At 43.2% G+C, this 25,925-nt stretch overlaps 1 protein-coding gene across 5 annotated transcripts in view; it reads left to right on the forward strand.

Moving 5' to 3' along the window:
* ANKRD13A (ankyrin repeat domain 13A) overlaps window positions 1-25,925 on the forward strand; it is an 82,678-nt gene that overhangs the window by 55,583 nt on the left and 1,170 nt on the right. For all 5 annotated transcript variants that reach the window (XM_073582644.1, XM_073582646.1, XM_073582647.1 and 2 more), the window contains 6 exons: window positions 1,328-1,389; window positions 3,889-4,019; window positions 5,980-6,137; window positions 20,756-20,866; window positions 20,961-21,121; window positions 25,823-25,890. In XM_073582644.1, the coding sequence (XP_073438745.1) occupies window positions 1,328-1,389; window positions 3,889-4,019; window positions 5,980-6,137; window positions 20,756-20,866; window positions 20,961-21,121; window positions 25,823-25,890 (691 nt within the window). The remainder of the gene's footprint in view (window positions 1-1,327; window positions 1,390-3,888; window positions 4,020-5,979; window positions 6,138-20,755; window positions 20,867-20,960; window positions 21,122-25,822; window positions 25,891-25,925) is intronic.

The raw sequence follows: 25,925 nt of genomic DNA on the forward strand, positions 1-25,925 counted from the left end.
TCCCTAAAAAGGACTACAAAATACAGTGAAAAGTTAAAAAAAAAATATATATATATATATATATATATATATATATATATATATATATATATATATATATAATATATTTAAATCACCCTTCCCTTTTTTTAATAAAAAATGTAAAAATTGCACGTGTTTTATCTCCACATCCATGAAAGTCCGATCTGTTAAAATGTAAAATTAGTTAACCAGTAAACGCTAAGAAAAAATCTACACTCCAGTATTCCATTTTATTCGGGCACCGCAAGTGAACAAATTGAATAAGAGACATTCAAATCATCGTATCTTCCCCAAAATGGTATCAATAAAAGCGTCGTCTCACGGCACAAAAAAAACAAGCTCTCACACAGCTCCATCAACTAAAAAAATTTAAAGGGTGCTTCTCAGAAAAAAAAAAGTTTGTTTTTGCTGAATTTTTTTGTTTAACCAGTTAAAAAAAAAAAATGTTTGAGATCATTTTGAATTGGTATTAATTGTGCTAACTTGGGGAATCGTATTGTCAGGTCATTTTTACCATATAGTGAATGCGTCTCCGCAAGATAAATAGACATGCTGCGGTCGTGAAAGACGAACCACTTGTCCGTCTCTGCGGGTGAGCCGCAGACGTCTCTGGACGCACGCATAGTGGACATGGCATTTCTTGAAATCCCATCCACTATGCTGTAACATCTGGACGCTGCAGGTTGGACATGGCGGAAGAACCCTAACCTTACACTTTTCTTTGGACATGTGGAATTTTTTTTCTGCTTTCCAGTACTTAACATGATAAAATGGATGATGTAATTCAAAAGTACACCGCCTCATTCAAATATCAAGCCCTCACATGGGCATGTTGAATAATAAAAATAAGTTATGTCTCTTGGAAGATGGGGGCGGGAAAAGCAAAGACGAAAAAAAAAACCTCACAGAAAATTACCTGGTAAGGAAGGTTTTAAAGGGGTTTATCAGGACTACAAAATTGATGACCAGATCACAGTGGAGGGTGACCCCTTACAAACTTACCAATAGGTTTATAGAAGGGACCACATCTCTTCAACGAGAATTTTTCCCCCACCTTCAATAAAAGGGACTGAGCTGCTATATTGGTGAACTTGTTAGGAATGTGTGTTTGTATACGGCAGGACTTTCAGGTAAAACACTCCGGAAAGAAGCAGTACGGCAGGCAGCATTGAGCTACTCGTGAAAAGTGGGTGCATTTCATACCACACCCAGTCCTGTTTGTGTGTGTATATATGCACTTATTTTGTGTCTGTATAATGTATATTGAACATAACGTGTTTTTTTTTGTTTTCTTCTGATCCTTTAGCTGACAGAAACTTTTTGGAGTCTTTATTGGGGACTGTAGAACACCAGTTTGGAGCACAAGGGGTGAGTGTTAGTGTTCTTTGTATATTTTCCTGGCTTTTAATGATTTCGCGATGTAATGATTCTTTTGCCTTTTGTAATATACTATGTATGTATAATCACCATCCGTTGAGCAAATTGTGTATCACAAAGAAGAATTTCCAGGCACATTAAAGGGGTAATCAAATATAAGATTTTATATACACACACACACACACCCACACACCCACACCATATATACTCACGTATAAGCCGAGATTTTCAAACCATTTTTTGTGGCTGAAAGTCCCCCCACTTGGCTTATACTCGAGTCATATACCGGGGGTAGGAGGGGGATCGGGGGTGTCTGTTCAAACTGACCCCCTGGCGCAGTCTCTGCCGCCCCCCCCTGCTTCTCCCACGGTCTCAGGCACCCTCCTTCAGCGGTCACGTGGTACCGCTCATTAACGTCATGAATATGCACATGTTCATGACTTTAATGAGCGGTACCACGTGACCGCTGAAGGAAGGAATAGCTGCCGGAGAATGTGGGAGAACACAGGGGCTGCAGAGACCGCGCCAGGAGGGGTTAGTATATGCGATATTCACCTGTCCCCGGTCCACCGCTGCGGCCGCTCTGTCCTCCGCGTCCTCTGGCTGTGATATTCAGGTCAGAGGGCACGAGGACGTAGTCAGTGCGCGCCCTCTGCCTAAACAGTCACTGACAGAGGGACCCGGAAGACAGAGCGGCATGCAGCGATGGAACGGGGACAGGTGAACATCGCCAGTGCCCTGAGCCAGCGGTGACACCGGCACCTGTCTCCCATAGCGCGCCAATGTCCTCGCCTTCTCAGGACACCGGCACCTGGCCCCCCCAGCGATGAGAGGTGAGTATGCCATTTTTTTTTTTTTTTATTTGCTGCAGCAGCAGCAGCATATGGGGCCTATTCTATGGAGCATCTTATAGGGGCATGATGTATGGAGCATCTTATAGGGGCATCTTATGGGGGGCATAATGTATGGAGCATCTTATGGGGGCATAATGTATGGGGCATATTATGGGGGCATAATGTATGGGGCATATTATGGGGGCATAATGTATGGGGCATATTATTCTATGGAGCATCTTATGGAGCCATTATTAACCTTTGTGCAGCATTATATGGGACGTATTTTGTATGGAGCATCTTATGGGGCCCATCATAAACTGTATGAAGCATTATATGGAGCTCCTGATTCAATATGGATATTAAAAAAAAAAAAAAAATTATTCTACTGAGGTCTCAATTAATTTTACTTTTATTGGTATCTATTTTTATTTTTGAAATTTACCAGTAGCTGCAGCATTTTCCACCATAGGCTTATATGCGACTCAATAAGTTTTCCCAGTTATTTGTTGCAAAATTAGGGGAGTCGGCTTATACTCGGTTCAGCTTATACACAAGTATATACAGTACTTACTACTGAGGAATGAGGATGTTTAAAAGGAAAAAAAACACTCACATTATCTCCCCCCCAATGGAGCCATCATTGGAGGGTCTGCATTAGATCATTGGGTTGTTGGGGTAAAAATGTTATGATTTGGATATCCTCTTGTAAAGCTCAGCATCCTCTGTTTTGATTTTCCCTCTTCAGTTTGGTATTTTTTTCCTGAGACTTTCTTTGGTGGTTTAGATCTAAAATGAAAAGATCACTTTAGCAATTTAGTCCGTCGTCTATTGAACAGAACCTTTTTTTATTTTCTTTATAAAAGAAATGCTTCTTGGGTTAACAAAATAATTAGATTTCTTGATGGTGCAGTTTAAAGTTACTAGTACCATGTATTGTACATGGCATGTGGTCCTAAATAGATTAAAGTCTTGTTCTGGAAGCTTCAGCTGCTTTTCTTGCATGGACCAAACATCTGCATGATCCGACCGCTAATCAGTAAACTTTTACCATTCTGCCGTTATTTTAATAGCCTCTTTACAGTGGCAGACCAAAGGTAACGATGCGCCCTAAGCGATCTGTAATAGATTGCACAGTGCACATAGGCTGCCATAGTTCTCAGCAGCGCGGTTACTGTTAACACAATGAACCACAGAGAACTATTATTTTTTTGGCTTTGTAACTATAGTTGAACCTGCCCAAATATAAATGTTAAATGTGCAGGATCCCATTACTCATGGACTGTCACTGTGCTCCCACTGTGATTATTAGTCTTCAAAATGGGAAAATCTTTTTTTTTTTTTTTTTTTTTTTTTTTTTTTTTCCTTGTTATAATACATTTAGCTGATGGACAAGGGAGGGATCTTTACAGTTGCGTAGGGGGGTAGGGAGTAAAGTGTTATGTACAAGACTTGTGACACAGGGGGTCATATGAGAAGAACAGTGGGAATATCGAAGTTATGGCAAACACAGCCTTTAAATACAAATATGGCCAAAAGGGAAAATAGTAACCCAAGTAAAAGATGATCTGCAGTCTTGTAAGCACTGTCTGCTCAGGCGCTTGTTTGTTTCATCTCCGGTATCCCCTTATGTGTTTGCATTACTGCCATCTTTCAGGATCTTACCACAGAGTTTGCAACAGCCAACAATCCGACTGCAATCACTCCAGAGGAATACTTCAACCCTGATTTTGACCTTAAAAACCGGGACATTGGAAGGCCAAAGGATCTGGCCATAAGGACCCAGAAGTGAGTAGGTGTGAATGAAGATTTACATTCTTTCTCTTAGGGCTCCTTCTCAGGACAGTATTTTCTGCCCAATTTTCTGGAGCTCCTTCTCAGGACAGTATTTTATGCCCAATTTGCTGTTTATGAAAAACAGACCGCACTTGGACCAATGTTATTCAGTAGGGCAGTGTAGATGAGTAATTAATTTTTTTTCTTCTTTCTTTCCCGGACTGAATCTGCGTATGAAAAAAATTACAGCATGCACTAGTTTCTCCCACAGTATATTAGAATCTGCATGTATTTGTGTCTAATATAAATTTTCACCCTAATGCTTCATACAAGGATATTTATAGTGACGTTGACTATGGCATGTCTTACCGCTAATATACTTTTGTGTGTGTATACACACACATCTTAAATCATGGCTGAAAGTCTTTTCACCCTTTTAATTGTTTCGGAAAACTTGGTATTTCTCCCAGAAAATTTTTGCAATTACACTTCATTTCCTTTGTATGCTAACAGCACAAAACAGAGGCAAATTTGGTCATCCCTTCAGACAAAACCCCAAAAATGGGCCTGACAAAATTGTTGGCACCTTTTCAAAATTGTGGGTAAAAATTTTTTTCAAACGTGATGCTTGTTCAAACTCGCCTGTGAAATGGAACATGTGTGGGCAGTATGAAAATAACAACTGAAAACCGATAGTCAACTTATCCCCTCTATTTGCATTGTGTGTCTGTGTGAGTCACACTAAGCATGGTGGACAGATAAAGAAGAGAACTGTGAGGACTTGAGAACCAAAATTGTTGAAAAATGATTAAAAAAAATCTCAGGGGTTACAAGTTCATGTTCTGAGATCTTGAGGTTTGTTTGGTCACAGTGCGCCACATAATCAAGAAGTTTACAACCCATGGCAGTGTAGCTAATCTCCCAGGATGTGAAAAATTGATGAAAGGTTGCAACGCAGGCTAGTCCGAATGGTGGATAAGCAGACCCAATCAAGTTCCAAAGTAATTCAAGATGTCCTGCAATCTCAGGGTGCATGAGTGTCAGCACAAACTATCCATTGATATTTGAAAGAAATGTGAGCAAGTCAAAATCGTTTTGGGAAAGCGCCTTGTGGACAGATAAGACCATGATAGAGCTTTTTCGGAAAGCACATCATTGTACAGTTTATTGAAACTGGAATGAGGTCTGCAAAGAAAAGAACACAGTACCTAAAGTCAAATATAGTGGTGGATTCAAAGATGGTTTGGGGTTGTTTTGCTGCCTCTGCCACTGAGTGCCTTGACTATGTGCATGGCATCATGAAATCTGAAGATTACCAACGGATTTTGGGCCACAATGTAGTTCCCAGTGTCAAAAAGCTGGGTTGGCAGCCTAGGTCATGGGTATTTCAGCAGTACAATGACCCCAAACATACAAGAAGCACCCAGAAATGGATGGGAAACAAAGCGGTAAAGAGTTCTGAAGTGGCCAGCAATGAGTTTGGAGCTGAATCCCATTGAACACCTGTGGAGAGATCTTAAAATTGCTGTTGGGAGAAGGCACCCTTTAAATATGAGAGACCTGGAGCAGTTTGCAAAAGAATCATCCAATATTCCAGCTGAGAGGTGTAAGAAATTTGCTGATGGATATAGGAAGCGATTGATTGCAGTTATTTATTGAAAATGGTATACAACCAAATATTAAGTTGAGGGTGCGAACTATTTTGTCTGGTCCACTTTTGGGGCTTTGAGTTAAAAAAGGCAAATTGTTCATTACCTTTTTTTGTTCCAATATACACAAAGGAAATAAACCTCTGTATAACAAAACATGTGTAATTGCAATAATTGTCTGAAATAAATACTTCATTTTCTGAAACAGTTTCAAGCGTGCCAACACTTTCGGCCATGACTGTATATAAAATGTATATAATGTGTGAGTTCTTTTCAATCCGATTCTCAGTATATTCAGTAGAAAACCTGTGACTTATTAACAGATTTAAAGGCACTCTGTGGATGTGTGAAGATTTCCCTCTCTCGCTAGTTGAGCAAGTCACTCCCATCATTGATCTAATGGCCCGGACAAGTTCTCACTTTGCTCATCTGCGGGACTTTATAACCCTACAATTCCCTCCAGGCTTTCCAGTGAAAATAGGTGCGACTTTATGTACTATATGTATTGTTAGTAAACTGCAGTCATTGTATAAGGAAACGTTCTACATCCTAATATACTTTTCTCTAATTATACCAACACATAAATGCCACTTCTATCAGCAGAGCGTTTGATACAATTGTTATCCAACCTAGGCAATGGTCGGTGCGTTAAATTGATCATCAGGATCGCCAAACTCTTTCCATTATTAGTATTATAAAATGGATCTCTCACTGTTTTGATGCTGCAGTTTAACCCCTTTCTGACATCAGACGTACTATCCCGTCCATGGGACCCAGGCCCCTATGCCCATGGACGGGATAGTACGTCTCAGCGATTAGCGGCGCCCACGTGGTGAGCGCCGCTGATCGCGGTCGGGTGTCAGCTAATTATCACTGCTGACAACCAGCACAATGTGTCAGGGCGGTCAAACATGATCGCGGTGTATCGGGGGTTAAAGGGAAGCATCGGCAGGGAGGGGGGTCCCTCCGTGCTTCTCTGAGCCCCCCACAGCAGTGCAATGTGCAGCAGTGCTGCGAGGGGCTCCTTCCCTGCAGGCCCCTGAATCCAAGATGGCGACGGGGGCCTGCAGGGAGCTGGCTTCCTCAGTGCCTGCAAAGCGCAGGCATGAGGAAGTCTGCAGCAGTGCCTGTGACAGATCGCTGATCTGTGATGTGACAGATCAGCGATCTGTCACAGGACAGTGATGTCCCACCTGGGACTATGTAATAAAGTTAAAAAAAAAAAAAAAAAGTGTTAAAATAATTTTTTAAAAATTGCCAAATTAGAAGAAAAAAAAATATTCCCCCAATAAATCCATTTTTTGGAAATAAAAAAAAAAACAATAAAAGTGCACACATTCGGTATCGCCGCGTCCGTAACGACCTGCCCTATAAAACTGTCCCATTAGTTAACCCCTTTAGTGAACCCCTTAAAAATAAAAAACGAAGCAAAAAATGATTTATCATACCGCCAAACAAAAAGTGCAATAACGCGCGATCGAAAAGACGCATATAAATATCCATGGTACCGCTGAAAACGTCATCTTGTCCCCCAAAAAACAAGCCGCCATACAGCGTCATCAGCGAAAAAGTAAACAAGTTATAGCTCGCAGAATAAAGTGATGCAAAAATAATTATTTTTTATATAAAATTGTTTTCATATCATAAAAGCGCCAAAACATAAAAAAAGACCTAAATGAGGTATCGCTGTAACCGTACTGACCCAAAGAATAAAACCGCTTTATCAATTTCTCGTTCGCCTTATTGGGGGACACAGAGACCTTGGGTGTATGCTGCTGCCACTAGGAGGCTGACACTATGCACAAAAAAAGTTGGCTCCTCCTCCGCAGTGTACACCCCACCGACCGGCAGAGAATTCCTCAGTTTAGCTTAGTGTCAGTAGGAGGTGGACACGGGTCTTTTATTAGACCCATATCTACCTCGTCGTGCGTCGTTCCTTTTCAGGTTCTACGGAGGGATACAGAGTGAAAAGTCACATCTGTACTCCCACATGGAGTCTGCAAGTACGGCATGTACTGCCACCCCGTATCCTTGCAGTTCTCCGCGGCAGGACCAGCCAGACGGACGCCGACACCAAGACGTGCCAGCGACTCCAGGGGTCCTTGTCGCCAGTCTCCCTCCCACTCGCCTACCAGAGCCTGTCGGTTGGATGAGACGCAAGACTTCTTCAGACAGGTAACGGATCGTGGATGGGTGAGTATTATATTTTTTTTTTTTTTTATTTATTTACCTGGCTGCCCATTCCCGACGGTCGCCTCTTCAATGGTCACAGGGGAACCCCGGTTGTAGGCGCTGCGGTCGCTCGCAGTCGCCACAAGGCTATAGGCAGCTCAATCTTGCTGGGCATCCCCCCCTTCCCTCCCCCCCCTTCTGGGGACAGGGAGCACAGGGTTTTTTCCCATTGGGAGCGGCTTGCGACTGCAGCGTCCCACTTTTTCGGACCTCCGCGCCGACCCCCTGCTGACAGGCGGCCGCCGCAACTAATTTAGGCCCCGGCTTCAGTTCGGGCCTACCGCTGCGTCGCGGCCACGCCCCCCGCCCCTTTCTTCTAAGCGGGCTTCTCTCCCGCTCTTCCCAGGCCCTCCCACCGCCTGTCCTTCACCTGCTCAGCCTGTTCTTGGCTAGAGGGCGGTGAATTGTTAACCCTGCGTGGTGCTCCGCCCTCCCTCCTCTCCTGAACGCGCGCTTTTTCTCAGGAAGGCGCCATTTTCCCAGCCTGTTAGCCGGGCACCAGCTCCTAGCATCTTCTCCAGCTGGTTTTTTTCAGGAGGTCTGTCGGCCGGATTTCGTTCTGACCTGCATCCACTGACAGGTCACAGAGCGTCGCTTCTGGGGACACCGGACCGTGAGTAGCTCTGCACTGCAGACTGACCCTTCTCCGCCCTCGGTCCCCCAACCTTCCGGCATTACCTCAGCTTTTCACTATGTCTAACTCTAAGTCTGATCGTACCCGCTCTACCGCCCCCCCCTGCACTTTAGTCAAGTACTTTGCATGTTCTTCGTGCAATCGCAAACTTCCCTCAGGCCAGTCCACTCCCCTCTGCCTGGATTGTAGCAATCCAATCCAGCCTGACGCCGCTCAGGAGCCATCCATAGCCCCAGTGGTGAGTGAGCCCCCCATGCCGGGCTGGGCCTCCTCGCTATCTCAATCAGTGGCAGACCTCACCAAGGTGTCTCAGTCCCTGGTGGCCGTTCTTGATAAGTTGCCCCTGGACACTTCGGCAGGGCCAAGCAGGTCCCAAATTGTTCCATCTGAGTCAGCCAGCGGTAGTCGCAAAAGACCCAGGCAAGATTCCCAGCCGGAATCCTCTCCTAGTCCCATCTCACCGCATAGCCCTTCTCACCAGCCTCCCTCTCGGGCCTCCTCTCCCGAGTCAGGGGAAGCGCTTTTGGTCAGGTCATCTGAGGGGATTTTAGAGCTGGATTCAGACCAAGATGCAAGGATGAAGGTCACAGTGCAGGACCTCATTGCTGCGATCCATCATACCTTCGATATTGCTGACTCCCCTGCGAAATCCTCAGATCAGGAGGTTTCGTTCAGACGGGCAGAAACTCCTTCCAGGGTTTTTCCTTTCCATTCCGAGATTGGGAAAATTTTTACCAAGGAAAGAGAGGATCCGACCAGACGCTTTCAAAGAGGAAAACGTCTCGGCATACTCTACCCATTTGCTAAGGAGCTCACGGACAACTGGTCGGCCTCTCCCTCGGTCGATCCGCCCGTGTCCAGGCTATCCAATAACACGGTTCTCCCGCTTTCAGGCGTGGCGTCCCTAAAGGATTCTAATGACAGGATTATAGAATCCCTGGCGAAGTCTGCCTTTGAAGCGGCTTCAGCGGCGGTGTGTCCAATCTTTGCTTCATCCTGGGCAGCAAAGGCCATAGCCACGTGGGCAGACAACCTTCGTCAGGGCATCTTAGATAAGGCGCAACCGGAGCATTTGGCCGATCTCGCCAATCAGATCTCCCATGCTGGGGACTATCGTCTCTCCGCTTCCTTGGATGCTGCATCCTGTGCAGTTCAGGCGTCAAGCAACGTTGTTGCAATTCGACGTACAATTTGGCTAAAGGCATGGCAAGCGGACTTGTCTTCTAAAAAGTCCCTCACTAACCTGCCTTTTCAGGGGGTGCGCCTCTTTGGGTCCCAATTGGACCAGATTATTAAGGACGCCACCGGAGGCACGAGTTCACTCCTCCCTCAGTCCAAGCCTCGCAGACCCCCTCTAAGGCGTCAGTTTCGACCCTTTTGGACTTTCCGCCGTTTCAATACGGCGGACAACTCCTCCAGCCAACAGAGACCGCAGGCTCGCCAGGAGAGAAAGAAAGTTTCCTTCAGACCCACTCCTTCCTGGCGACCCCACTCCTCCCAGGGCAGACCGTCCAGATCTAGATCTGGACGGTCTACTTCAGCATGACTATCATCGGGCACGCGAGGGGCCTTTCCAATTGGGAGGTCGACTTCTTTCCTTCAGGGACGTTTGGCTGGCCGCCGTGGAGGACGCCTGGGTCAGGGAGGTCGTATCCTCAGGATACAAGATAGAGTTCGTCTCTCTCCCACGGGATCGTTTCTTCGAATCCCGGCCTCCAAAGGATCCAGCCTTGATCCCGGGGTCCTCTACGGCTATTGCCGCTCTCCTCAGTTCCGGGGTGATTGTGCCCGTTCCCGAATCGGAGCGCTTCACGGGGTTCTACTCGAACCTGTTTGTAGTGCCGAAAAAAGACGGCGCAGTTCGACCCATCTTGGATCTCAAGCTGCTCAACAAGAAAGTCCGCCTTCTCCACTTCCGCATGGAGTCGCTTCGCTCGGTCATCGCCTCCATGGAGGAGCAGGAATTCATGTGCTCAATAGACATCCAAGATGCCTATTTACATGTTCCAATTTTCTCCGGACATCAGAAGTTCCTGCGCTTTGCGATTCGACAGCACCACTACCAGTTTGTCGCACTGCCCTTCGGTCTTGCCACCGCTCCCAGAGTCTTCACGAAGATCATGGCTGCGTTGATGGCTTTGTTGAGAGTCAGAGGCCTCGTTCTTTTCCCGTACCTAGACGATATTCTGATCAAGGCTCCCTCATTCCAACAGGCTCACCAAAGTTTGTCAATCGTCCTGGACACTCTTTCCAATTTCGGGTGGATCGTCAACAGGAAAAAGTCCTGTCTGGTTCCTACCCAACGCCTGGTCTTTCTAGGTCTTCTGTTCGACACTCGTCGGTCAAGGGTCTTTCTCCCACAAGAAAAGATTCTCTCTCTGCAGCAGGAAGTACGATCGCTGCAGACCTCGCGATTCCCATCCCTCCGTACAGCCATGAGGGTCCTGGGAAAGATGGTGGCGGCGATAGAGGCAGTTCCCTTTGCCCAATTTCACGCCAGGCCTCTCCAGCAGGCTATTCTATCGAAGTGGAACAGGTCGCCTCGGTCCCTGGATCGCCCTGTCCATCTTTCTTACCGGATCAAGCGGTCTCTCAACTGGTGGTTGTCGTCACCTCTCATTCTATCGGGTCGATCCTTCCTTCCCATTCACTGGCAGATAGTAACCACAGATGCCAGTCTCCTCGGTTGGGGTGCTGTGTTCCGCAACCACACTGTTCAGGGTCGATGGTCGGATCGGGAATCAGCGCTGCCGATCAACGTTCTGGAGATTCGAGTGATCCATCCTGCTCTGGTCCACTGGGAAAGGCTCCTCAAGGGACTGCCGGTACGGATTCAGACAGACAACGCCACAGCGGTGGCATATGTCAACCGCCAAGGGGGAACACTGAGTGTCTCAGCCCTGGCGGAGGTGTCCAAGATTCTTCGTTGGGCGGAGATTTCCGTTCCGACAATTTCCGCGGTTCACATTCCCGGCGTAGACAACTGGGCCGCCGATTTTCTCAGCCGCGAGGGTCTCGCGGCGGGAGAATGGTCCCTACATCCGGAAGTGTTTCATCTGCTCTGCCTTCGGTGGGGAACCCCGGATGTAGACCTCATGGCGTCTCGCCTCAACAGGAAAGTCCCACAATTCGTGGCCAGGTCTCGGGACCCTCTGGCAGTGGGCGCCGACGCCCTGGCCGTTCCTTGGTCCCAGTTCGAACTTCCCTACCTGTTCCCTCCTCTGCCTCTTCTTCCCAAGCTGTTGAAGAAGATCAAGGCAGAAGGACTTCCGGTCATTCTCATCGCCCCGAATTGGCCCAGAAGGTCTTGGTTCGCGGACATTGTCAACCTTCTCGCGGACGCCCCCTGGAAGCTTCCAGACAGAACGATTCTGCTGTCTCAGGGTCCGATTTGCCACCCCAATTCTCGGCCGCTCAATTTAACGGCGTGGCTGTTGAGACCGAGGTTCTGAAACGAGCAGGATTTTCCGACCACGTAATTCAGACCATGATCCGAGCCAGAAAGCCATCATCTTCCAAGATTTACTACCGTACTTGGAAGGCCTATTTCACTTGGTGTGAGACCAATGACGTCACGCCCATGTCCTTTTCGCTCCCTTCAGTCCTAGCGTTTCTTCAGGCAGGATTGGATGCGGGGCTTGCCCTCAGTTCCCTGAAGGGTCAAGTTTCGGCGCTGTCCATTCTGTTTCAGAAAACGTTGGCTTCCCGTCCTCAGGTTAAGACCTTTCTTCAGGGCGTGGCTCACACGGTCCCGCCGTACCGGGCGCCCGTGGATCCATGGGATCTTAATCTGGTTCTTGAGGTTCTGCAAGGTCCGCCCTTTGAACCCCTCAGGGATATTTCCCTTTCTCTCCTTTCTTGGAAGGTAGCCTTTCTGGTGGCCATCACCTCCGTCCGGCGCGTGTCGGAATTGGCAGCTCTTTCGTGCCGCTCTCCCTTTCTGGTTCTCCACCAGGATAAGGTAGTTCTGCGGCCTCCGCCCTCGTTCCTTCCGAAGGTGGTGTCCTCGTTTCACCTCAACGAGGATATCGTGCTACCGTCCTTTTGTCCGAATCCAACTCATCCCCGAGAGCGGTCCTTGAACAAGCTGGACCTGGTTAGGGCGGTAAGAGTCTATCTGTCTAGGACGACTTCCTTGCGAAAGACAGAGTCTCTTTTCATTATCCCTGATGGAGCGCGGAAAGGTCACCCGGCGTCAAAGGCCACCATTGCTCGCTGGATCAGATCGGCTATCCTGGAAGCCTACCGTGTTAAGCGTCGCGGAGCCCCTCCGGGTATCAGGGCCCACTCTACTCGGGCAGTGGGTGCCTCCTGGGCGGTGCGCCACAGAGCTTCCGCACTGCAGCTTTGCAAAGCTGCAACATGGTCATCGGTTCACACGTTTGTGAAATTCTACAGAGTCCACACCTACGCTTCGGCGGACGCCAGCTTAGGTAGACGGATTCTGCAGGCCGCGGTGGTGAGTCCGCTGGCCTGATGGAAGTTTGTTTCCCACCCCAGGGACTGCTTTGGGACGTCCCAAGGTCTCTGTGTCCCCCAATAAGGCGAACGAGAAAACAGGATTTTTGGGTTGCTTACCGTAAAATCTGTTTCTCGGAGCCTTCATTGGGGGACACAGCACCCTCCCATGTTTTACAGCTCCTGTTCTTACTTTGGTTGAATGGTTACAGTTGAGTTGTTTATGTTGTCAACCTATTCTGTTACTTCTCCTACTGCTTTCTCACTAACTGAGGAATTCTCTGCCGGTCGGTGGGGTGTACACTGCGGAGGAGGAGCTAACCTTTTTTTGTGCATAGTGTCAGCCTCCTAGTGGCAGCAGTATACACCCAAGGTCTCTGTGTCCCCCAATGAAGGCTCCGAGAAACAGATTTTACGGTAAGCAACCCAAAAATCCTGTTTTTACCGCACACGGAACGGTGTAAACGCACCCCCCAAAAGAAATTCATGAAGCGCTGGTTTTTGTTCATTCTGCGTCCCAAAAATCGGAAAAAAAGCGATCAAAAAATTTCACGTGCCCGAAAATGGTACCAATGAAAACATCAACTCGTCCCGCAAAAAATAAGACCTCACATGACTCGGTGGGTCAAAATACGGAAAAATTATAGTTCTCAATATGTGGTGATGCAAAAACTATTTTTACAATAAAAAGCGTCTTTTAGCGTATGACAGCTGCCAAATATAAAAACCCGCTATAAATAGTAAATCAAACCCCCCCGTTACCACCCCCTTAGTTAGGGAAAAATAATAAAATTAAAAGAAAATGTATTTATTTCCATTTTCCCATTAGGGTTAGGGCTTGGGTTAGGGCTAGGGTTAAGGCTGAGATTAGGGTTAGCAGTGTGTTGGGGTTAGGGTTGGAGTTAGAATTGGGGGTTTCCACTGTTTGGGCACATCAGGTGCTCTCCAAATGCAACATGCGTCTGACATCAATTCCAGCCAATTCTGAGTTGAAAAAGTCAAATGGTGCTCCTTCCCTTCCAAGCTCTTCCATGCGCCCAAACAGTGTTTTACACCCACATGTAGGGTATCCGCCTACTCAGGACAAATTGCAAAACAACTTTTGGGGTCAAATTTCTCCTGTTACCCTTAGGAAAATAAAAAATTAGGGGCAAAAATATCATTTTTGTGGAAAAAAATGATTTTTTTTTATTTTCACGCCCGGGCGTTATAAACTTCTGTGAAGCACTTGGGGGTTCAAATTTCTCACCGCACATCTAGATAAGTTCCATGGGGGGTCTAGTGTCCAAAATGGGGTCACTTGTGGGGAGTTTCAATAGTTTAGGTACATCAGGGGCTCTCCAAACGCACATGACATCCGCAGACCATTCCATCAAAGTCTGCATTCCAAAACGTCACTACTTCCCTTCCGAGCCCCGACGTGTGCCCATACAATAGTTTTCTCCCACATATGGGGTATCATTGTACTCAGGACAAATTGGACAACAACTTTTGGGGTCCAATTTCTCCTGTTACCCTTGGGAAAATAAAAAAATTGGGGACTAATTGATCATGTTTGTGGAAAAAATACGATTTTTTTATTTTCATGCCCTGGCATTATAAACTTCTGTGAAGCCCTTGGGGGTTCAAAGTGCTCACCACACATCTAGATAAGTTCCTTGGGGGGTCTAGTTTCCAAAATGGTGTCATTTGTGTGGGTTTTCCACTGTTTTGGTACATCAGGGGCTTTCCAAACGCGACATGGTGTCCGATCTCAATTCCAGCCAAAAACGTCAAATGGCGCTGCTTCCCTTTCGAGCTCTGCCATGCGCCCAAATAGTGGTTTACCCCCACATGTGGGGTATCAGCGTACTCAGGACAAATTGCATGATAACTTTTAGGGTCCTGTTACCCTTGAAAAAATTAGAATTGAGGGTGAAAAGATCATTTTTGTGGAAAAAATGATTTTTTAATTGTACGGCTGTTATAAACTTCTGTGAAGCCCTTGGGGGTTCAAAGTTCTCACCACACATCTAGATAAGTTCCATGGGGGGTCTAGTTTCCAAAATGGTGTCATTTGTGGGGGGTTTCCTCTGTTTTGGTACATCAGGGGCTTTCCAAACGCGACATTGTGTCAGATCTCAATTCCAGCCAATTTTGCATTGAAAGTCAAACGGCGCTCCTTCCCTTCTGAGCTCTGCCATGCGCCGAACAGTGGTTCCCCCCCCACATATCAGGTATCAGCGTACTCAGGACAATTTTCACAATAACTTTTGCAGTCCAATTTCTCCTGTTACCCTTGGTAAAATAAAAAAAAATTGAACCTGAAGTATTTTTTTGGGGAAAAAAAGTTAATGTTCATTTTTTTTTTAAATATTCAAAAAATTCCTGTGACGCACCTAAATGGTTAATAAACTTCTTGAATGTGGTTTTGAGCACCTTAAGGGGTGCAGTTTTTAGAATGGTGTCACTTTTGGGTATTTTCTGTCATATAGACCCCTCAAAGTGGCTTCAAATGTGATGTGGTCCGTAAAAATAAAATGGTGTTACAAAAATGAGAAATCGTGGGTCAATTTTTAACCCTTCTAACTTCCTAACAAAAAAAATTTTGGTCCCAAAATTGTGCTGATGTAAAGTAAACATGTGGGAAATGTTACTTATCAAGTTTTTTGTGTGCCGTATCTCTGTGATTTAAGGGCATAAAAATTCAAAGTTGGAAAATTGCGAAATTTTAAACATTTTCGCCAAATTTCCCTTTTTTTTCACAAATAAACGCAAGTTATTTGAATGAAATTTTACCACTAACATGAAGTACAATATGTCCCGAGAAAACTGTCAGAATCACCGGGATCCATGGAAGCGTTCCAGAGTTATGACCTCATAAAGGGACAGTGGTCAGAATTGTAAAAATTGGCCCGGTCATGAACGTGAAACCACCCTTGGGGGTGAAGGGGCTAAGTAGATTTTTCAACCTAAAGAGAAATTTTGCAAACGGACGCAATTTAAGAAACAAAATTCGGTATGGTCACCTGCTGTCATCCTTGTGGACCCACCATGGGCCATTTTAGTTGTGTGCGGCGGGACCAGAAGCCATGACTTCCCATTCTCTTTTCGCCTAACCACTGAGACCTGTGATTGCCTGCAGTGGTCCGGTGACTGAGACATGTTCAATAACGCAGACCACCAGAGCAGACTGCGCTCGACCTATGGGTGTCAAAATGTGGATATGCATGATTTTATTGCTTTCAATATTTCACTGCAGTTTACAACATTTCTTTACAATTCGGACAACCCTTTAAACACTAGGGACTGCTATAAAAGGAATTTTAGAGTGGACTATCTTTAAACAGGCTCTCCGCCGGAGATGGTACATGAGCAGATTGAGATCTCAGGAGGCGAGATCTCATCTCAAGACCTCAATCTGCGCATGCGCCACCTTCAAAGACCATTTTCCCGAAGCTTAAGGGAAAAGGGGACTTCTCTCACCGACGCCAACATCCCAGAGACCGCAACATCGTCCCACTCTTGCCCACCGCTGGCCTCCTGAAGCAGCGACCCTGCCTCCAGTGCTCCCCCTCCACTGCTGCTCCCCAGTATGCTCGCTTCGGATTATAAGTAGCCCCCATTTTCCTCCCAAATTTGGAGGAAAAAAGGAGCATCTTATAATCTGAAAAATACAGTATATAATAATTGTCATGATGATCATTTTATAACTGATCTCCCCTTCCAACCACTGTTGTTAAATCGGATTTTTACAGATGGAGTGATGCCACATTTTTTTTTCTTCCTTTATTTTTAGTGGGAGGCAAAGAGGGAAAAATAAAACAAGTTAATATTTTTAAAAACTTTTGTTCCTACTCTTTGCATTATTTTGTCTTATTTGGGGACTTGAACCTGCAATCGTTTGATTATATTTTTATACTGCAATACCACAATATTTCCAGCACTTAACCCAGGTATGTGTAAACCATATGTAAGGAAAAATATAGCACAAAAATCTGTATGAAAAATATTTTCTTGTTGAAATATAATTAAAAATCAATAACCTAAAGAAAGATGCAGATAAGATAGAGGAACCAAAAGAATTTGTTAAAATGGAATTTTGCGGAGAGGTAAACACTATAACATTCAGTGCACCATTATTCATAATTGCATATAATTTCAGGTTAAAACTACAGTCTTTACACAGTTTTCCCTTCCTTTGCTTTCTAATACTTGGAATACTTATATTGTGGTGCCAGTCATGATCCTGGTTTGCTTTTAGCTACCTTTAGATGCACTTTATGTAGCACCCCTATACCTTATACATACTGTGAATTGATTATTATTCTTTTGTGCAAAGAAAGATTAAGAAAGGGTTAATACTACTATCTATAAAACGCATATATTCACTTTATTAATTTATACAATTTTTCTATGGTTCTGTGCAATATATGTAATTGATTACAATTCATTTTGTTTCAATTTATATATTCATTTTTCATTTATTGTGCACTTTAACCCCTTCCAGACCCATGACTCCTATGTAGGCGTCATGAAAAGCTGTGCCAATACGACCCATGACGCCTACATTGGCCTCATGGTATAAATCACCCTCCTGCGGGTCGGGTAACCGGGGTCACCGGGGTCAATGAAAGGTCACCCGACCCGCAGGCACAGGACCCTTTGTGCTTCACCACAGTGGGGTGGCTTAGCCCCCTCGTGGCTACGATCGCTCTGATTGGCTGTTTCACTTTCAACAGCCAATCAGAGCGATAGTAATATTTCATCAATGAAATTTGATGAAATATTACAATCCAGCCATGGCCGATGCTGTAGTAGCATCGCACATGACTGGAGACCGCGATCAGACCCCCCCACACTGGCTGGCGGGGGCGATCGGCCCCCGACACGGACTGACAGCAGCGAAAGGCCGCCACCGTCACGATCTGCTCCCCCTCCCCTTGCCTCAGCTCCCCCCCGCAGTCCGATCACCTCCCCTCACCCCCAGTACCCTCCGAGTCCCGCTCTAGCTCCCGGTATCCCACCGTCCCGGATCATGGGCCCCACCATCTTGGAAAATGGCAGGCGCATGCGCAGTGCGCCTTCCGGAATCTGCCGGCTGCAGATTCATTCATTTATTTTGATCACTGATAAACTCTCACCGTGATCAAAATAAACCCCCCCCCTTTATCACCCCCATAGGTGTAGGGACAAATAATAAAATAAAAATATTTTTAATTTTCCATTAGGGTTGGAAATGGGGTTAGGGTTGAAATTGGGGTTAGGGTTGGAATTGGGATTAGGATTGGAATTGGGGTTAGGGTTGGAATTGGGGTTAGGGTTGGAATTGGGGTTAGGGTTGGAATTGGGGTTAGGGTTGGAATTGGGGTTAGGGTTGGGTTGGGGTTGGGATTAGGGTTAGTAGTGTGTTGGGGTTAGGGTTGTGGTTAAGGTTGGGATTAGGGTTAGGGTTGGAGTTAGAATTGAGGGGTTTCCACTGTTTAGGCACATCACGAGGTCTCCAAACGTGACATGGCGCCACCATTTATTCCAGCCAATTTTGCATTCAAAAAGTCACAGTGCTCCCTCCATTCCGAGCCCCGACGTGTGCCCAAACAGTGGTTTACCCACACATATGGGGTATCAGCGTACTCAGGAAAAATTGCACAACAACTTTGGGGGTCTAATTTCTCTTGTTACCTTTGGGAAAATAAATTGGGGGATAAAAAAAATATTTTTGTGGAAAAAAAATTATTTTTTAGTTTCACGGCTCTGCGTTATAAACTTCTGTGAAGCACTTGGGGATTCAAAGTGCTCACCACACATCTAGATAAGTTCCACCGGGGATCTAGCTTCCAAAATGGGGTCACTTGTGGGGGAGCTCCAATGTTTAGGCACACAGGGGCTCTCCAAATGCGACATGGTGTCCGCTAATGATTGGAGCTAATTTTCCATTCAAAAAGTCAAATGGCGCTCCTTCCCTTCCGGGCCCTGCCGTGCGCCCAAACAGTGGTTTATGGCCACATATGAGGTATCGGTGTACTCAGGAGAAATTGCCCAACAAATTTTAGGATCCATATTATCCTGTTACCCACGTGAAAATGAAAAAATTGATGCTAAAAGAAAATTTTTGTTGGAAAAATTAAAATGTCCATTTTTTTCCTTCCACGTTGCTTTAGTTCCTGTGAAGCACCTGAAGGGTTAATAATCTTCTTGAATGTAGTTTTGAGTAGCTTGAGGGGTGCAGTTTTTAGAATGGTGTCATTGTTGGGTATTTTCTGCCATATAGACCCCTCAAAGTGACTTCAAATGTGAGGTGGTCCCTAAAAATAAATGGTTTTGTAGATTTTGTTGTAAAAATGAGAAATCGCTGGTCAACTTTATAGCTTCCTAAAAAAAAAATTTGTTTCAAAAATTGTACTGATGTAAAGTAGACATGTGGGAAATGTTATTTAGTAACTATTTTGTGTCACATACGTCTCTGGTTAAATTGCGAAATTTTCAAAATTTTCGCCAAATTTCTGTTTTTTTCACAAACGCAAAAATTAGCGACCTAAATTTACCACTAACATGAAGCCCAATATGTTACGAAAAACAATCTCAGAATCGCTAGGTTGTGTTGAAGCGTTCCTGAGTTATTGACTCATAAAGGGACACTGGTCAGAATTGCAAAAAGTGGCCAGGTCATTAAGGTCAAAATAGGCTGGGTCATGGAGGGGTTAAATACCAAAGGGGAAAAAAAAAATTTAATTATAGAATTTATATGTAATAATGTCCTACTAATATACCCATGTGCAATCACTGAATGTTAGTGTTGACCTCTCTGCAAAATTTCATTTAAAAAAAAATTATTTCAGTCCCTATAGCTTTTTCTGCATCTTTCTTAATTTTGTTTTTTAATTATACTTCAATAAAAAATAATTTTTAGCTATTTTTGTGCAATACTCATCCTTAACTCAGGTATGTGTAAATCATAGGTAAGTGCTGGAATTAGTTGACATAAGGAAGTGGTTTCTCCCATTATTATGGGTTTATTAAAACACTAGGACATTAAGGTAAATCAATACTACAAGATTGCAGTGTATCCTGTAAAGCTACATCTCCTATGGAGCCTGGCTTGGGCTCTGGCGGTTAAAACCAGATACTATGTAATATATCTGGCATCAGCTGCGTATGTAGGGAGATCCTCTCCATCTCCGCATACAGACCCTTTCCCAGGACATTACTTCATGCCCTTATACAGGAAGGGGTTAATCTAGCATTCACTAAAAAAATGGGGGGGGGGGGATTCTAGTCTTGAAGACTTGATAGATTTTGCTGCCCTGAATTTCCATGTTTGAGGTAAACCATCCATAAACTGTTGAGCTTGTCTGATAATCCTATAGAAACACTATATTCTGGGTATTTAGCATTCATGAGAACAGCGCTGCCGTCTCCGATGAGTGGCTGTAGCTTGTCTATAGAAGCAAGAACATCACCGGCAGATGACCACATTTAAGGCCACTAATGCACATGAAGCCAAAGGGAGCAATTCTTGTTGGCTCCCTGATTATTACCTTGTTTAGCTCCTGTTCACATACAGCATTTGCTTCTGAAATAAAATAAGTCATTTTGAAAAACCCAATTTATGTGCATTTGGTATGGAATCTGAGTGTGTCCCATCTACAGTGTTATGTGGTGTAACGCTTGTGGAGGTCACAGAACCTGTCACATCCAGAAATGGTAAATACCTGCAGATTACTCCTATATATGCAGGTAAATTGTGTTTCAGAAAGTGACGGGTTCCTTTTTAAAGTCCTTGCTTTTTCCTTCAGAAATCCCATTATTTCATGTGCTCAATGCAAGAATTACATTTGGGAATGTGAACACCTGCTCCACAGCAGAAGAGAGTTCTCCAAGTACTCCAAGTGGAACGCCAGATGAAGGTTCACAGTTGATAACTTTCGACATACTGTACATTTCTTTTTTTGATCTTTTGGTCATACTTCATATATCTCTCCTACTCTTCTTTCTTTTTAGCTACTGCTGTTCCAAAATTTGAAGTAGATCAAACAGTCTTTGAAATTCCACCGTCCTACCATATTCAGGAAAATGGAAGAAGCCTTCATATTCGTGATGAAGATGATGAAATCATGCAGTTTGCTATTCAGCAGAGTCTTCTAGAGTCCAGTGGAAATCAGGTCAGCATTACATGTGCACCAGTGGAAATATTGGGAAAAGTAAACATGAGCAAATTGATTCAAAGTGAATTGAGTTTGCCTCGTATTGCACAAAAAGTCAAATTGTCCATATTTGATTAACATAAAAAGGCAGCTGACTGCCAATTTGCTGAATGCAAAAGGACTAGGGAGAGATGGTTATAAAAGCCCTCCCATCAAAGTTCTTATCCTCTTAATATATTGCTCTCACCATATTATATAGCACTGTGTACTTACAATTGCTCATTTTGCCCTTCTACTCAGTTAATCCTTCTCTTTTTTTCTGTTAGGTCTAAAACATCACGTGATTTAAAAAGTGACTAGCTGAATCCTACTAAACTCTATGTAGAAACAGGAGGTCAATTTTCCCTTCATTAGTCATTCCTCTTTTCAGTACTTGAACCAGCTTCTCCGCTCCCTTTCCTGCCAGAGATTTTGCAGTGATGTGGAATTGTAGTTGTAATGCTGACTCATGCAGGGAAAAGAGACCTCCTGTTTCTACATAAAGCTTAGTTGGAATCAGCTAGTAAGGTTTGTCATGATGTCGTAAACCTAATGGAAAAGAGAATGATTAACTGGGTAGAAGGGCAAAATGAGCAATTGTAAGTATACAGTTCTATATAATGATTGCAATATATTAAGGGGCTACAAATTTTGATGGAAGTGCTTCTTTAGGTTCCCACAATGAGGTTTTTAGTGAGCTTTTGATGCTGTGTATTTTTGCTGCACCAAAAATGCAGCATCTTACAATTTCATAAAAGTATTATCAAAACAGAGAAATTTGTCGATGTCACCCGCACTGCTATACAAAGAGCGATCCACATAATTGTAATAAAGAATTGATGGTTTATTTACTCAATGCGTTTCGAAGACATTTTGACTTCTTCGTCAGGAGATGTATAGGTATACAATATCACTAACAGTTTAAATAGATACAGCATTCAAAAACTGCCGCTAAACAGATCACATGTCATACTGTGTCAAAGTTCACAAAGTCGGCACATAGTACAGCACATGACAGTTACAGCTTAGAAAAAAGAGATCTAGTTTAAAACCGTATTATATTATGTTTATACTAGCTTGGCCCTTGTGAAATTTTCGCACATTGGTCGTCGGGGGCGCAGGCAATTTCAGAAAAAGGAAGCTGGTGAAATGTAAATGTATTTCATGAGATGATGAACACAGACAGGTATTTATATATGTAGATTGGTAATACAATAAATTGGTTGGATAAGTAGAGGCCAAAAAATGTCTTCCGGTTGAGCTGCCACCTGCAGGTCATTGTGTCTTTCTGCAGGTTTATGAAAATGAATGTTTTAACTGTATTTAGTGATAAAGTCATGAATGTGTGTTTTGTTTGGCTCTTCTCTTGCTGAAGGTAGCAAGTTTACCTTTCAAATGGTGTGTAAGTTGTGTGTGTGGGGCAAAGTAATCAGCTAAAAAGCAGTGCATGTATGCAAATGTGTTTGCATATGTGACTCACCTGCAGTGAAGTGTGCAATCCTCCAATGTGCCTGAAATAGGCTGGGCAAGCACTTGAGCAAGCTGGAAAGACCCCAAGGCAAATGTTTGGATTTGTTTGTGATGTCTGTAAGCAGCTCTGTGGCAGTGTGCTTTGGGGTACTGTGGTGCCACCTGCAGGTCATTTTTCCTTACTGAAGGTTTATGAAAATTAATGTTTAAACTGTATTTTGTGATCAAATCGTGGATATGTGGTTTGTTTGGCTAATTACTTGCTGAAGGGGGCAAGTTTCCCTTTCAAATGGTGTATCATTTGTGTGTGTGTGTGGGTGGAGTATGAACGGAGATACAAAGTAATCACCAAGAAAGTGTTTAGAAAAAATAGAATAGATATTCTGATTAATAGGGGCAGAATTACAGAAGAAGCCCCCCCCCCAAAAAAAAAAAAATGAAGAAAAAGGACTAAAAAGTGGGAACGGACCCGTGGAAAAAGAGGAGAGCCTCACAGACGCACCAAACCTACAAGCCAAAGTACTAAATGAAAAAAAAACTGGTCCAGAAAAAAAAAAAAAATATATATATATATATATATATATATATATATATATATATATATATATATATATATATATATATATATATATATATATATATATATATATATATATATATGAAGGTGTATAAAAAGCTGAGATTACCATCATATAGCAATATATAATATTTTATTTATTACAAAATAAGTCTAAAAATAGATATTTAAATACATTTATTTTGATAAACTACACTTATTTTGCATGTGATTATTTCATAAAATATATTTTATATAATTCCAAACTAAAGAATTTATTAAGGGGATATTTAACGTCCATTTTTTAAAGGTTAAAAAATAAGTTGCATTCATTAAAAAAAACATTCAAAGAAAAAAGTGGGAAGAGGGGTTAAAATAAGAGTAATTCATATAGAATTTGATGTGGGGTTTGTCTCAATCGTGAACTGATCAAACATAGCAGTGGGTTAAAAGCAGAATAAGGCATCTCCTGCAAGAACGGAAACAATGAGGAAACCACGATCACGACTGCAGTCAAAAAACCCGCATAAAATTCAAAGATCCTTTTTATATTAATGAAATTACAAAACTAAATCATGTTGATAACTTATAATAATATGCATCAATTTCTATATACAAAAAAAGGGAGAGATCGTGATCAAAGGGAGCCACAGAGGGCACCGCAAGGATGGAAAAAGGGAACAATTACATACAGTGGATGAAAACTAAGCAACAGTCTTCGCATAAAATCATTTTACATTAAAATATATACCATTACCATGCTGGTGTTTGATCAGTTCACAATGGAGTCAAACCCCACATTAAATTCTATATGAATTACTCTTATTTTAACCCCTCTTCACACTTTTTTATGTGAATGTATTTTAATGAATGCGACTTTTATTTTGTTTTAACCTTTTAAAAAACGGACGTTAAATATCCCCTTAATAAATTCTTTAGTTTCCACTTACAAAAATATATTTTGTGAAATAATCACATGCAAAATAAATGTAGTTTATCAAAACAAATTTATTTAAATATCCTTTTTTTTTTAGACTTCTGTTGTTTTTTAATAAATAAAATATATATTGCTATATGATGGTAATCTCAACTTTTTTATGCATCTTCATATATATATTTTTTTTCGGACCAGTTTTCATCTGGTACTTTGGCTCAAAGGTTTGGTGCGTCTGAGGTTTTCCTCTTTTTTTTTTTTTTTTTTTTTTTTTTTCTTCTCCGTGGGTTCGTTCCCACTTTAGTCCTTTTTATTCATTTTCTTTGGCTTCTTGTTCTGTAATTCAGCCCATATTAATAAGAATATATAAACCTAATATAATACTGTTTTAAACCAGATCCCTTTTTTTTCTAAGCTGTAAGGGTATGTGCACACGCTGCGGAATGCTCTGCGGATTTGTCCTTGCGGATTTAGTGAAATCCGCAGGTCAGAAGACCTGCGGTTTATCTGCGAATTAGCCTGCGGTTTTGCCCTGCGGTTTATCGTCTCAACAATGGAGCAGATGGCAAACCGCGCGGAAAACTCCACAGCATCTGCATTGCGGTTTTCATTTTGCATAGAAAATAAAGGTACCGTACACCACAGCAGAAACTCCTGCGGATCCACAGGGCCAAATCCGCTGTGGATCCGCAGCGTGTGCACACACCTTAACTGCCATGTGCTGTACCATGTGCCGGCTTTTTGAACTTTGACACAGTATGACGTGATCTGTTTGGCGCCAGTTTTTGAATGCTGTGTCTATTTAACCTGTCAGTAATATTGTATACCTATACTCTCCTGAAGAAGAAGTCATAATGCCTTTGAAATGTGTTGAGTGAATAAACCAACAATTCTTTATTACAATTATGTGGATCGTACTTGCACAGCAGCGCGGGTGACATCCACAAATTTCTCCGTTTTGATACTACGTTCTCTGGTCATCGGTCTTTGGCCAGAGGATTCGCAGAAGCTGTCGGCTCTGATGAGTTTCTATACTCTAAATTAATGACACGTCAGGTGAGTGCAATCTGATTGCATACCCTACTATCTCCATCAGATAAGACCCTATTTTGCACTTTTATTCTACAGTATTCACTATTAATTTCAGAAAAGTGGATGGGATTTACAGAAATCTAATTTCCTGTGCTTTTACTCTGTGTAAACTGACCTGCACATGTTTAATCTCTACAACTTTTTCAATTTTTTTCTTCTTTTCTCTCTTACAAGTATGCTGAGTTTTGTGTGATTTTCCCCCCCCCCATTGAAATGCATTAGATGCAGAAAATTTGTAGGGTAAAAACACATGTAATCCGCACATGATTGTATTATTTAAGTTTTCTCCAAGCTAAATACCGAGAAGTATGAAAATCAAAGTAGCTTTATTTAAAACAGGTCATTAATCAATAAAAACACAGGTAAAAAATGCATTCAAAGTCAGTGAAAAATGCAAGTAACCTGATGTGCCTATAAAGTACAGAAAACTTGTAGCATGAAAAACTTAAATATTCATCGTGGGAACGTAGCCTTGAAGTATGGTCAAGCCTTGTTCTGGCTGCCAAGGAGGACCAGACTGGGACGCCGGAGAAGGGATCTTTTTGCTCAACTGTACTTACAAGCATTATTTTCTCTAAAACACCATTACTTCATGAAATATATTAATATTCTGTCTTTGTTCTTGTAGCAAATGTCGCCAAGCTTTTCAAATGGAAGTGTTTCTACAAATCAGGTGTTTGATGCTCAGTATGAAAGGTAAACTAATCAACAATCACCTGTAAGTCTATATC

The sequence above is a fragment of the Dendrobates tinctorius genome, unplaced genomic scaffold (assembly GCF_039654945.1).
Source record: "Dendrobates tinctorius isolate UK_male_01 unplaced genomic scaffold, ASM3965494v1 ptg000073l, whole genome shotgun sequence".
Classification (NCBI taxonomy): Eukaryota; Metazoa; Chordata; class Amphibia; order Anura; family Dendrobatidae; genus Dendrobates; species Dendrobates tinctorius.